The following is a 13,909-nucleotide window of genomic DNA, read 5'->3' as shown; positions in this document are numbered from 1 at the left end:
TCCACAATGTAATCCAAGCATTTCACCACTTGAGCTAGAGAAGAATTTTGTTTAAAAAGTGGAACTATAGATAAATAATATAGTGACAAGTGCAATATAACACATATGAATCACATTAGGGGTGTGGAGGCATGTGCCCCCACGAGCCTCTATGTGGGCCCGCCCCTGGTTTAGATTTTCCTTTCATCTTCTGAAAATAATTCTCCCTTTTGGACCATTGGTAGGTATAATTACTCTGTTATGTTTATTGGGGTTTCCTAGATTATTTAACATACCTTGATTGGTATAAACGAGAAAGATGAAGATGATACGTATAGCGAAGCTGTAATGACACGGACAGTGAAGCGGTAATCGTCATTTAGTCATGGTTTTTTTCTCTCTCTAGGATTCATGAACTTTATAGGTAGCTTGTGTTTTTAGGGAGAGAGAGAGAGAGAGAAAAAAAAATTTGATGTGAAAGAATTAAAAGAATGGTAACTTTGGAATAGAAAATCTCACTTTAACGGTCCTACGAGACTGTACTAGTAAAAAAAGGGGCAACTGAATATTTTTGATAAATTAGAGATTTAGGTGAGAAGTTAGTCACAAACTAGGGGTCATTTGAAAAATAACCCAGTTTCTTTTTATACGGGGATTCGTTCAAGAAACAATGCGTGAAAAGCCCAAAATCTGGACTCTAATAGGAAAAAAATCATCTAAAAATAATAATGTAAAAAAAAACTCATTTTTAACACTTTTGAAACCGTTGACAACATATGTAATTATGTTATTAACAAGACAAACCTTTTTTTCCCATAATCTCCTTTGTACCCTTTTATGTTGACAATATATGTAAAATATGTTGTTGTAAATTGTTGACAACATATATAATTGTGTTGTTATAGACCATTGACAACATATATATGCAATAATGTCCTGACTTGTTATAAAATGTTGACAACATATATAGTTGCTCTGACTTGTTATAAAATGTTGACAACATACATAATTATGTTGTTAACAGCATATACAATGCATTAGCCAAAATGTTATTTTACCGTTAATGGGGTTGTCAAATAGAAAGGATAAATATGCATAACATTTTAATTTTGCAAAGACAAATAAAAAAATACATTAGTCTAGATGTTTCTGACAAATCAAAAAATGTTTTAGCCAAAATGTTAGTGTCAGTCTGTGTTTGTCAAATGCAAAGACAAAATATGAAACATTTTTGCAATATAATTTTTGAGCAAAAACGAATTTGTTCAGAAATTTACAACATTGTTGAGAGCAAACTAAAATTTGTTCAGAAATTTCAAAAAAAAAAAATCACGTTAATTTCGGAAGTAAAATTGTATTTTCACAAAATGGATTTTTTTCAAATATTATTTAGATTGGGTATGATTTCCTATTATACTTCAAATTTTGGGTTTTTAAATTATCCGTTGTAAACAAAATATTAAATTAAAACATTAAATGCACGTGCTAAAGTTGTAAGTGAAAATATTTATAATTAATATCTTTACATAGTTGTTACATACTAATATCATCAAGATACTCAAAAATCAACAAAACCAAAGCGTTGAACATAAATCTACTCGTATTGTATCACATTGTAATCATAAAGCCGTATTATTTTTGCTGATTTTGTAAATATGTAAATACAGAATCAAAAGAGTTCTTCTAGTTAGTGTTACAACATAAAAAACATTCTACTTTTAACTAGTCAAATTCAAATTCCCTAAAGATTGTATCGATTTCAAAATTTTGAACTAAAAACATACATTAATCTAAATGTTTCAGACAAAATCAAAACAAAAAATGCGGAAACCATTTTTTCCTTTACAAGACAAATAAAAAATGCTTTAGTTAAAGTGTTAGTGTTAGTCTGTGTTTGTCAAATACAAAAGACGAAATGTGAAACATTTTTGGAATATAATTTTTGAGCAAAAACGAATTTGTTCAGAAATTTACAACATTGTTAAGAGCAAACTAAAATTTGTTTGGAATTTTTCAAATATGTTTTTTGATGTATTTTGGGTTTTTAAATTATCCGTTGTAAACAAAATATTAAATTAAAACATTAAAATGCATGTGCTAAAGTGGTAAGTGAAAATATCATAATTAATATCTTTACATACTTGTTGTTACATACCTATATCATCAAGATACTCAAAAATCAACAAAACCAAAGCGTTGAATATAAATCTACTCGTATCATATCACATTGTAATCATAAAATCGTATTATTTTTGCTGGTTTTGTCAGTATATTAATACAGAATCAAAAGAGTTCTTCTAGTTCGTCTTACAACATAAAAAAAAAAAAATTATACTTTTAACTAGTCTAAATTCAAATCCCCTAAAGATTGTATCGATTTCAAAATTTTGAACTAAAAACATAAAGGTTTATGATTAAGTATGTGTATCTCTAAGATATGTATAATAGTAAGATCTTAAAGATTTACACACACAGAAAAAAAAAAATCTCCTAACTACACATGTTAAGAAAATTCAATTATTAATTTCTACTTTTAACAAGTTAAGATTTAACTGAATTTCTTCATTAATTGTTTTGATTTTCAATATCTTAATTTACATCTGTTTAAGAAAATTCAATTATTAATTTCTACTCTTTTAACAAGTTAAGATTTAAGTGAATTTCTTCATTAATTATTTTGATTTTCAATATCTTAATTTGCATCTATTTAGATAACCCTAAAAAGGTAAAACCATTGAAGTTGAAATCACCAAAAGTTTTCATTTCTAGCCGTTAATGGTATTCCCAAGTTGGCAAAAAATCTTAGTAGTCTTAAAAATGAGGTCAGAAGGATATGCCTTTAACCAATCGACACTTGACTTGTGGACAGGTCATCTTTGACAACAAAAAGAACATTTGTAGGGTTTTCTTTCTTTCTTTCTTACAGTCTCTCTCTCTCACTCACTATAAAGACCCACCACCACCACCATCCTCAGAACTCCTACAAGCGATACTACCTAGAAAAAAACTCAACTCACTAATCTTCATCACCACCTCTCTCAAAATATCATCAACCATGGAAACTGGTTTGAATTCTTCATCTCCTTCAAAACAAATTCCTGTGAAACCTTCATCTCCATCATCATCTGATGAAACACCTATGCAATCTTTCAATTCTTTTTCTTCATTATCTGATTCTGACTTTGAAGCTTTGGGTGATTTTTCTTCTGCTTCATCCGAGCGAACTATACTCGATGAAGGACGTTCTTCGTCACCCCTTACTCCCTTACAGGAACCTGTTCAGACACTTGACATCGTTCCCGTATCTTCTGCTTCTTCCCCACCACTGAATCCGGCCAAGGAAACAGGTATGCCACCACTTGATATCGTTCCGGTATCTGTTGCTCCTCTGGATGTTGTTCCATTCAAGATGGAAGTCAATAACGAGAGAGCTCTTGTTTTGGTACCGAAAAAGGCTAATGATGAAGGCCCACAGTGTCACCAGGTATATATATATAGATAGATAAATTGATTGATTGATTGTTTTCAAACGTTGGATTATCTTTTTTTTCTGTTGTTATTTTTCACATATTTATATTTTGATTGAAACCTCAGTGCCGGGCAGCAAAAGACTCAAAAGACTCAAACAAACAGATACATGCTTATTGTAGAAGCAGTGATTATTTCAATGGCAGCAAGAGTTGTGTCTTAAATTTCTGTCCTGTATGCCTCGACTCCAGGTTAGGTCATTTTTCTTCTGTTATCTGGTATCAAAATGGTGGATTGTTTAACTTTTTTTGTAAGAAATCAAAGGTATAATTAATCCTGTTTAAGGGTGGCAGAATCATCTTGATCAGATGTTGTCTTTTTTAGATTCTGTGGGCTATTTGGTTTGAGAGAAATGAGAAAAAATTAACTAATTTTTTTTTTATCATGGAGCAATTAATCATATTTATTATCTGAGGCATTATCTTCTAGTAGGGTTCAAATTTGGTTTTAAAGAAGAGATCTTTGTTTTCGGATTTAGTTTTCAATTGGCAAGCTCTAACCTATATGTAATTTCTTTGTGTTTCATGTTTGTGCCTTCCTTTGGATAACCTCTCTGGTCATCCCTTATCCATGAAATTGTTTTTCTGAAAAAGCATCTGCCCCAACCTGGCCGACCTGAAGTGACGGCCAGCATGAGCATTACTGAACCTTTAGATGGACCTTTAGTCAGGTTTATATACATTGGTGTGTCAGGCTCTGTAAAGTTTGCAGTCATCCAACTCAGAACCGATTGGCAATGAGGGGAGAAGACCTAGACATTATATTACTGGTTGCTAGATAGCCCTTCTCCCACGTGGGACTATTCTCACAGGCTCGGACTAAAGATCCATCTAAGAGCTCAGGCATTATAAGGGCATTTTCTATATTGTAACACTAGAGGGCAAATAAATCCGCAATAATCTAATCACCTACTTTCAGATTGAAGTAGCTAAATTCATCTATTGTTCTGCTTATTTAAATTTATATAAAGATATAGATATAACCTAAATGGCCTTCAAATGTTGTCCCGGCATGGCCTGACTGATGACTTGGCATGACCATTTTCCACTCTGAGGCAAGCAGTCATCATATCAACCATTCTTTGGCAATATTTTTGGGCCATCTAGAATTTTCCTAGATATAATTGTTTGACCTATTTCTCTCTATGTATTGATATATATGGTTGCGTGCACGTGTGTTGGTTTGCTCACGTAGATATGGAGAGAAGGCATATATTGTACGGCAGGTGGAACGTTGGGCGTGTCCTAGGTGCAGAGAGGAATGCAATTGTAGTGAATGCAGGTACTTGCCTTGTTTCTAACTTGTTTATATGAAAAACTAGTGTTTAATCGATAGCAAGCTAGGAAAATTTCTTAATAACTTTGTTTCTTGTAGGAGGAGAGAAGGGTTGGAACCCACCGGAAATATGAAAAGTGAACTTCGGAGGACAGGGATTTCAAATGTCAAAGAATATCTAGAGAGATTCGGTCCTAATGTGCAACGTCCCCCGAAACAACGTAGTGCTCGTAAAAGTGCTGGTAAAAGTGCAGGAAAAAGTGCTGGAAAAAGTGCTGGGAGGAAGCGCAAACGTGGGGTAGAAAAAAATGATGTGGATAGAAATATAAACGAGGGACGTCAGGATGGAAGTGCCAAGTTGGACATAAATCTTGATCACAATGGGACTAATAATCTGAGGAAGCTTAAAGATTTCGCAAGGGGTAAAGATGATTCTTCTAAACAGAATATGGCTGGTTCTTATCTTTCAAATATGGGATCTTATTTCCATACAGGTAAGATAAAAATGTAGAGATATGTTATATTTGTTTATTTTCTTGAACTAATAATTAACCATTTGAATTGTAAATTATAGGTGATCAGTCGAAGCTCCCGAGTGTATATTACTCATCTAATTACTCATCTACTGCGATTGAGATGTCCGCTAATAATCCTAGTTTTCGAGAAACCGAACAAGTGGAAGTATTCATTGACAATCTTAATACATCAATTGGTAGCCGGGCATTAGGTGATATCTTTGCTCCCTTTGGTACTATAGTCTCTTGCAAGGTAATTATTGATGAAAGTGGTAGATCAGAAGGTTATGGATTTGTAAGGTTTGAAAAAGAACAAGAGGCTAGATATGCCGTTAGTCGCCTAAATGGGACGTTGATATATGGTAGGCCAGTGCATGTCGCATTATTTGCTTGTAAACAGCAAGAACGAGAGGGATTATCTTCTTGTAAACAGCAAGAACGAGCTCCAACAGTATTTGGACCATCCAAGTTTACTGAGTTATATGTGAAGAATGTGGCAGGAACAATTACTGATGATGACCTTAAGAGAGTTTTTGGTAAGTATGGAGACATTACTGATGCAGTTATACTGAGGAATGCAGATGGAAGTTCAAGAGGTTTTGGGTTTATCAAGTTTGAGAACCCAGATGGTGCTGCATTAGCAGTTGAGAAACTGAATGGGTGGACTTCCTTTGATGGTAGAATCTGGTGTGTAGGGAGAACGAAGAGAGATTCGAAGCCGCAAGGGGAGTATGGAAATGGAGAAAAGAATAAAATGGAAATACTTCGAAACCCTAGTCTGTATGTAAACAATATTGATGGAAATATCGATGACGATATTCTTTTCAAGATATTTTCCCAGTTTGGAACGGTGAATTTCTGCAAGGTACGTTCGCGTTAATATGTATGCATCTTGTTGGTTTCTTGCTAGGGTTTCAAGAGAAATATTGATGTCGATATATAACTTTGTTGCTCTATTTCCTTGTGTTTGGTACTTTTTCAGATCATGCTTGACCCAGAGGGCGAGAGCATGGGGTTCGGTTCTGTTACCTTCGCAACCCCGGAGGAGGCTACAAGAGCTGTAAGTTGTTGGCCTTATCATTACCACACAAGTTTGAAGTTACTTGTTGTTTAAGTCCTTTTGCGGCAACTGTGAAATCAGCTTATATAATTGGTTTTATTTTGTTTTTTCGTCTTTCAGCTCAAAGAAATGAATGGGAAGATACTCGGGGAGAAAGCTCTCCATGTTTACGTGACTAAACGTAAAGAATGAAGGTGGAGTGGGAGGCGGGCTACATGAACACAGAGTGTTTGTTCAGGAAAGAAATTATCAAATGGTGTCTCAAATACCTTCCTCCTCAGTCTCTAAATAGACCTAATTAAATTATTATCATAAGGATGTTTTTGTTTTCGTAAGTCACATATATGTGAACTTTTATCGACTTGTTTTTGTTATTGTAGTCTGCATATCGTAATCGTGTGTCATGCGATAACTGAAATTATCGTATATGTTTGTGTCTAAACAAATTGTGTTTTGTGGTTTTTAATGCATCACTATTAAAATAATTTGTTTAACTACTATTCATTGTCCATGATTTTGTTGTTTGTGCCCGAAACAAATAGTTAGGGTTTTGTTTATGACGTGAGCTCTCCTCGACCAGCCTTAAGGTGTTGGTAAGATTTGAGGTGTTAAGCTCTCTCTTATAGCCCTCACTGTTAGAAAATTGATAGATTCATTAACAAGTCCATGGTTTGTTGTTTGTACCCGAACCAACCAATCGACGGGTGTTGTTGCGGATGTGAGCTCTGCCCAACTCAACATAAAGGTGTTGGCGAGAGTTGAGGTTAAGCTCCTCCTTATAGTCCTCATTGTTGGAAAAACTATAAAAGATTAGTTAAGACTGAAAATTATTTGATCCTTTTCAGCTATTAGGCCTTTGTATGCTTTGCACTTGGTGTTTGTGACGAGTTTACTATTTGCATCTTTGAATACCGTAGTACGTATCTTTCCAAAAAGTAAAAATATCGGTCTTCATTCCTTCATTTGTAGATAGAAAAATATCATTATTCCCTTTTTTCTCTTTTGCATTTGATAAGATGAGACCCTCTTGGTATACAAAAGATGGATCATATTAGTCATTAGATGGGGATTTGGGAGTCCTTCTAGCATCTTGTACCATATGTGTATAGTGAACCCATAAATATCTTTCCTATATGACGCTAGTGTAAACATATTATCTCTATCTTTTGTACATTATTGTATTTATTTTACTTTCGAGGGTAACATTGTAATAACCTTCTTAGTTTGTTTAACATAAATACTACAACAGCCCTATTGATTAGGGCATCTTGAGTTCATCACTTTACATGGTATCAAGAGCAAATAGCTAGAATTTTTTTTTGGGTTTCTGTGCCTTCTTCTTCTTTTTTATGGCTTCCTCCGCCGCCAACCCCTCCTCTCTAATCCAACAGTCACCTGCTTCTCCTTCAACCCAAACCATGTCCTTCTCTGTCTTGACTAACATTGCTAACCTTGTCTCAATCGGGTTAGACAATACCAATTACCTTCCATGGAGGAGTCAATTACTCCCCATTCTTCACTCTCAAGATCTATACAAGTTTGTTAATGGCTCTTTCCCTCCACCCCCTGAGTTTCTCTCTACTTCAGCTGAGTCTTCCTCTACTCCCCTCATCAATCCTGATTACTTGTATTGGTATCGTATACACCAGATGTTGCTTTCATGGCTCAATGCAACACTAACTGAACCAGTTCTTACTCAGGTTCTTGGCTTATCTACCTCTCGTTCTGTTTAGGAATCACTTGAAAGAAATTTCTCCTCCATTAACTCTGCTAGACTCATGAATCTGAAGCTTCAACTTCAAACTCTCAAAAAGAGATCCCTCTCCATTTCGGATTACCTTCTTCGTATCAAAGCTATTTCTGACTCCCTAGCAGCCATTGGGCACCCTGTTGTAGACAATGAACTGGTTCTCATTGTTCTATCTGGTCTCTCCCCTGATTATGAAAGTTTCATAACCTCCATTACCAACCACACGACTTATCCCTCCCTCTTACTCAGAACTCCATTCCTTGCTTCTCACCCATGAATTTCGTATTGACCTCCTTCGTCAACAACCTGTTCAACCTACTGCTCTGTTTTCGCCTTCTTCTATTCGTCCTCCCTCATCATCATCTGTTCAAAGAGGAAACAGAGGAAGAAATTACAAAGGCAGAGGAAATAGAAATTTTCATGTACAAAGAGGAAATTATCAAAGGAATTCCTCTTACTCTGTTCTGGGTCCACCTCCTTCTCAGGTAATCTGTCAGCATTGTGGTAAACAAGGTCACACAACTCGAAATTGTTACAGTTTACCTCATTCTAATGATCTTGTTCAAGCCTTTTCTGCAATGGGTGTGGATTCAGCACCAGCAGATCCAAATTGGTACGTTGATTTGGGTGCTACTATGCACATCACTTCTGATGTTGTTTCGACCTCCTCTCGATCTGAAATCACTGTTCCTGATCATGTCATGATGGGTACTGGTCAGTTCACTCCGGTCACAGGTGTTGGTAATGTTCTATTATCTTCAAATGATTGTCTTCTTAAAAATGTCTTAATCGTTCCTCATTTTCAGAAAAATCTAATCTCAGTCTCTCGTCTTCTTAAAGATTTTAATTGTTTCGTTGTTTCACATCGACGTGGATTTTTTCTTCAAGAAATCCCAACCGGGAAGAGACTTCTCGTCGGAACGATTAACGACGGTCTCTTTTGCTTATCCACAAACAATCAAGCTTCCACGCCATCCTCCCTCTTTGCTTCTTCACTGTCCTTCAATCCTCCAGTTTCATCTGAAGTGTGCCATCGCCGATTAGCACATCCCAACCTGCAAGTTTTAAATTCAGTTATTAAAAACAATGATTTGAAAATTAAAAGTTATGTAATGAATCTATCTAAGTGTTTGAGTTGTGTTTCGGGTAAAATTCATCGTCTTCCTTTTTCCTCTGTTACTCATACATCATCTTCCCCAAATGAATTGATTCACGCTGACCTTTCGGAGCCCGCACCGGTGATTTCCCCTTCTGGTCATCGGTATGTTTTAATTTTAGTTGATGATTTTACAAGATTTACATGGATATACTTTCTCAAAACCAAATCAGAAACTACATTTCATTTCAAAAAATTTAAAAACTTTGTGGAAAAACAATTTGGGAATTCCATCAAAAATTTTCAATCCGATTGTGGTGGAGAATTTGTAAATCATGATTTGTCTAATTTTTTTGCGCATCATGGCATTCAATACCGTCGATCTTGTCCTCACACCCTTCAGCAGAATGGGGTTGTTGAACGAAAAATTTGACATCTCGTTGATACCTCTTTGTGTCTCCTGCATCAATCTTCTGTTCCTCTTGATTATTGGACATATGCTTTTCAAACCTCTGTTTACACCATGAATCGTTTGCCAACACCTGTTCTTAAAGGTTTATCTCCTTTTGAGAAATTACTTATTCGAAAACCCTCTTACTCTGATCTAAGAACCTTTGCATGTCTATGTTTTCCACTCCTAACTCCTTATCGATCGAACAAATTTGATACCAAAACAAAACCTTGTGTTTTCTTGGATATAATCCTCATTACAAAGGTTACAAATGCTTTGATGTCTCTTCCTGTCGTGTTTATCTCTCTAGACATGTCCTGTTTGATGAAGAAAATTTTCCTTTCTCTGGTTCATCATCGTCTTCTTTGTCATTCAGAGACAAAAACCCTAATTCCTCGACCACCACTCTCATATGGTCGGTTCCCACTATTCTTAATCCCTCTGACAATCACCGTACTTCTGTCCCTCCCACTCTCCCCTCTTTTGAAAACGCGTCTTCCACTCCACCAACATTTGTCCATAACGGTACACTTGTACCTCATTCTACACAACGACAACAAAACGCGTCCCCTTCTTCAATACCAGTTGTCCCACTAGAGCGCCTTCCTTCAGTTCTAGAAAACGTGTCCCAGTCCAACAAACCAGTTGTCCCCACCACTAACAATTTCCCTCCACCTAATGACACCTTGGTCTCCCTTTCCTGCACATCATCCATACCCACGTCAGCCCCAACTTTGCCAAATCCTCTATCAACCAATTTACCTTTACCAAATCTAAGTCCTTCATCACAAACTCTTAACCCTAATACTCACAACAGTGTTTCTCACTCTACAACCACTCAATTACCCTCTTCTTCCTTACACCCTATGGTCACTCGAAGTCGTGAAGGCACTAGGAAACCCAAGGTTTTGCTTTCTAATACTTGTTCTTTATCATTTTTGGATGAACCCAAAACATTTGAACAGACCTCTAAATTCAGTCATTGGAAAACGGCAATGGAAGAAGATATTCCAGCCCTTCACAGCAACAAAACATGGACGTTAGTCTCTCCACCACCAAACATCAACATCGTCGATTGCAAATGGATTTATAAGGTAAAGCAAAAAAGTTGATGGTTTTGTTCAGCGTTTCAAAGCACGATTGGTGGCTCAAGGGTATTCACAGCAGTATGGCATTGACTATGACGAAACTTACAGTCCAGTAGTTTGTCCGGCGATTATCAGATCCGTTATCTCTCTCGCAATTACAGGTAATTGGAAATTAAGGCAGTTGGATGTTAAAAACGCGCTTTTAAATGGTGATCTTCATTAATGTGTTTACATGCATCAACCCAAGGGCTTCGAAGATCCAACGAAGCCCAATCATGTATGTAGGTTACATAAAGCTCTCTATGGCCTCAAACAGGCCCCTAGAGCTTGGCATTTTAGATTCAGCAGATGTCTTCTTGATTTGGGTTTTGTTCAGTCCATTTCCGACCCCTCGATGTTCTGTTTTCAATCATCATCAGACTTAACAGTTCTTTTACTTACGTTAATGATATTCTTGTGACTGGTTCTTCATCTACACACTTAATGAATCTGATCAACAATCTGAAAGTCAAGTTTGATTGACTGATCTGGGTGATCTTGGTTATTTCTTAGGCATGGAAATAAATAGAACAACTGAGAGTCTTCTTTTGACTCAAAATAAATATACCATTGATGTTATTACTCGTTTTGGTCTGTAAAATTCAAAACTAGTCTCCACACCTGTAATTACAAGAACTAAGTTATCAGAATGTGATGGTGATGTTCTTCCTGACCCTAAGATTTTTCGGAGTCTGGTAGGGGCTCTTCAGTACCTTACCCTAACTAGACCTGACATCTCCTATGCTGTTAACCAAGTTTCGAAGTTTACGGGTCGCCGACGACGACTCACTTCATCGCTGCTAAACGGATATTGCGATATCTGAAAGGTTCTCTAGGTTATGGGCTTCTTTTCCGACGTGCCACGAGTCTCCCTCTTATTGGTTATTCTGATGCTGACTGGGCTGGGTCCCCAGATGATCGTCGGTCAACGACAGGATATGGTGTGTTTCTTGGGCCTAATTTGATTTCTTGGGCCTCTAAAACCCAACCCACGGTGGCCCGCTCATCTATTGAGGTCAAGTATAGGGATGTGGCCTATACCACAGCTGAAATAATTTGGGTCAAAAATCTACTACTTGAATTAGGTTTTTCTCTTCCAAAACCCCCAATTATTTATTGTGACAACATTAGTACCACGTATCTCACAATTAATCCCATTTTACATTCTCGGACAAAACATGTGTGCGATTGATTTTCATTTTGTTCGCGAACAAGTTAAGTGCGGAAATATAAAGGTGCAATTTCTTCCTTGCAATGAACAACTAGCTGATGTCTTCACCAAAGGGTTATCTTCATCAAGATTTCATGAACTCAATTTCAAGCTCTCTCTAGTTCCTGGGTGTTCGGCTTGAGGGGAGGTGTAAACATATTATCTCTATCTTTTGTACATTATTGTATTTATTTTACTTCTCGAGGGTAACATTGTAATAACCTTCTTAGTTTGTTTAATATAAATACTACAACAGCCTATTGATTAGGGCATCTTGAGTTCATCACTTTACAGCTAGTACTCTCCCAAAGACGCTTGATAGGAAGAATTTCTTGAGATACGGAGTTCTTTATGCTATAATTTGGAGCTTATGGGAAGAAACAAATACACAGATCTTTGAAGAAAAGTGTATAACTCTCCTTTTTTTTATTGGTGTACAAACCAAGAATGGAAGACATCCACCACTTTTTCGGACTTGGTATTTAGTTAGGTTGTTTTATTAGTATGTAATCTGATCTTTTAATTTTGTTTTCTTTGTAGTTGCAACCTTAGCAATTAATGAAATCTATTCTACCCTCTTCAAAAAAAAGAAATTCTTTTATCCAAGCTATTTACTGTCTTCTTGCAAAGCCTAATACAACTACAAATATTTCTATGGTGATTGAATACTTTTTAATGTTGGCTCAATACATCATTAAAGATTTTGTATCTTAAAGATCCGAAACACTTTTATTCCATGTGCTCTTCCTTAATTTTTTATGTCGTACGTATGTTCCCACGTTTAAGCCCTTGCACATTATGGATATTAATTACCCAAGGATTTAAAATTTTCAAAAATGTTTACTTACTACGTGAGATTTCATCCCCATGAAGGGTTACATTGTTTTAGGTATTCTAATGCCGTTAAAGGTTATTTCACGGTTTAAGATTCAGTTTTTATAAAGGGCAATATATTAATCAAGTTGCTAAGAAAGCAGCACCGGAAACAAGCAAAAAATGAGTCATAACTTACGAGGGAGGGAGAACCGAAAAAAGAACAAAATTAAGACAAAAACAAAAATAGAACAACTTAAGAAGACTACATGGAAGAAATGTCATCCCAGTGAATGATGAAGTCGGAGAACCTTGGGTCATTGTACCATGTTTAATTGCAGCTCCAAGAGAAAATAGTTGATTTCATATTAGTAATTAGTTGGTCTTGACCCATCCACTCGTATAACTCATCTGATTCATGTCCTAATGGTTAAAGTGTTGGATGGCATATCTATATATAGGATCAGGGGCGAGCCCACATAGGGGCCCGTGGGGGCGCAGGCCCCCACGACCCTAACGTGGCTCGTTAGTGTAATGCGAGTTTTCTCCTATATTAGATAAATATATCTATAAATAGATATATATATATTTCCATTTTTCAAACACAATTCTTCCTTAGCTTAGTTGGTGAAGAGATTATGTTTCAATATTGAGGTCAAGGGATCGAGTCCCACACACAACGTTCTTTTTTTCTAGAAAATTTCTACTACTTGCACTTTTTTTCTAAAATATCTACTACTTAAGTTAGTTGAAATTATTGTTTGGTTTAAGATGACTACTTATTAGAAATACATTATAAAGGACATGCTTGGCTTAAAATTGGTTCTTATTAATTGAGATAACTCAATTTTTACCTCCTCAAAGTACCAACTAAATAAAATGGGATGATGAGATTTCTAAACGTCCTCCTTACTTTTGATTTTGATGATTTTTCGGTGACTTGTATTTTGAATTTCAATATTGTCTTTTTTAGACTTTTGCTCTGGTAAACATGTTATTAGAAAAAAAAACTTAATCTTCATCTTTTCTTCCATTACGATCACATATTTTGGGATCCAGTCGCAAGAAAGATCCTTAATCCATATTGAGAAAATTAGAGATTGAT

General features: G+C 35.9%; 1 protein-coding gene across 1 annotated transcript; it reads left to right on the top strand.

Annotated features, from left to right (window-relative positions):
- Window positions 1-2,907: 2,907 nt before the first annotated feature.
- Window positions 2,908-6,857, top strand: LOC147563415 (uncharacterized). Its single transcript, XM_086664714.1, has 7 exons — window positions 2,908-3,463; window positions 3,574-3,698; window positions 4,702-4,788; window positions 4,882-5,276; window positions 5,357-6,162; window positions 6,280-6,357; window positions 6,478-6,857. The coding sequence occupies exons 1-7, from the start codon at window positions 3,035-3,037 to the stop codon at window positions 6,547-6,549; spliced, it is 1,992 nt and encodes a 663-aa protein (XP_086520840.1). The 5' UTR covers window positions 2,908-3,034; the 3' UTR covers window positions 6,550-6,857.
- The last annotated feature ends 7,052 nt before the right edge of the window (window positions 6,858-13,909 follow it).

Source organism: Eschscholzia californica, unplaced genomic scaffold (genome assembly GCF_041429995.1).
Source record: "Eschscholzia californica isolate CP2 unplaced genomic scaffold, dmEscCali1.0.p SCAF_1, whole genome shotgun sequence".
Lineage (NCBI taxonomy): Eukaryota > Viridiplantae > Streptophyta > Magnoliopsida > Ranunculales > Papaveraceae > Eschscholzia > Eschscholzia californica.
The sequence above is the reverse complement of the archived record's forward strand: the minus strand, read 5'-3'. Positions and strand labels throughout refer to the sequence as shown.

Excerpts from the sequence above, each read along its gene's own strand:
- LOC147563415 (XM_086664714.1), top strand. The coding sequence starts at position 3,035 with ATGGAAACTGGTTTGAATTCTTCATCTCCTTCAAAACAAATTCCTGTG. Across the intron at positions 6,163-6,279 it reads GAACGGTGAATTTCTGCAAG|ATCATGCTTGACCCAGAGGG; the intron begins GTACGTTCGCGT and ends GTACTTTTTCAG. Across the intron at positions 6,358-6,477 it reads CGGAGGAGGCTACAAGAGCT|CTCAAAGAAATGAATGGGAA; the intron begins GTAAGTTGTTGG and ends TTCGTCTTTCAG.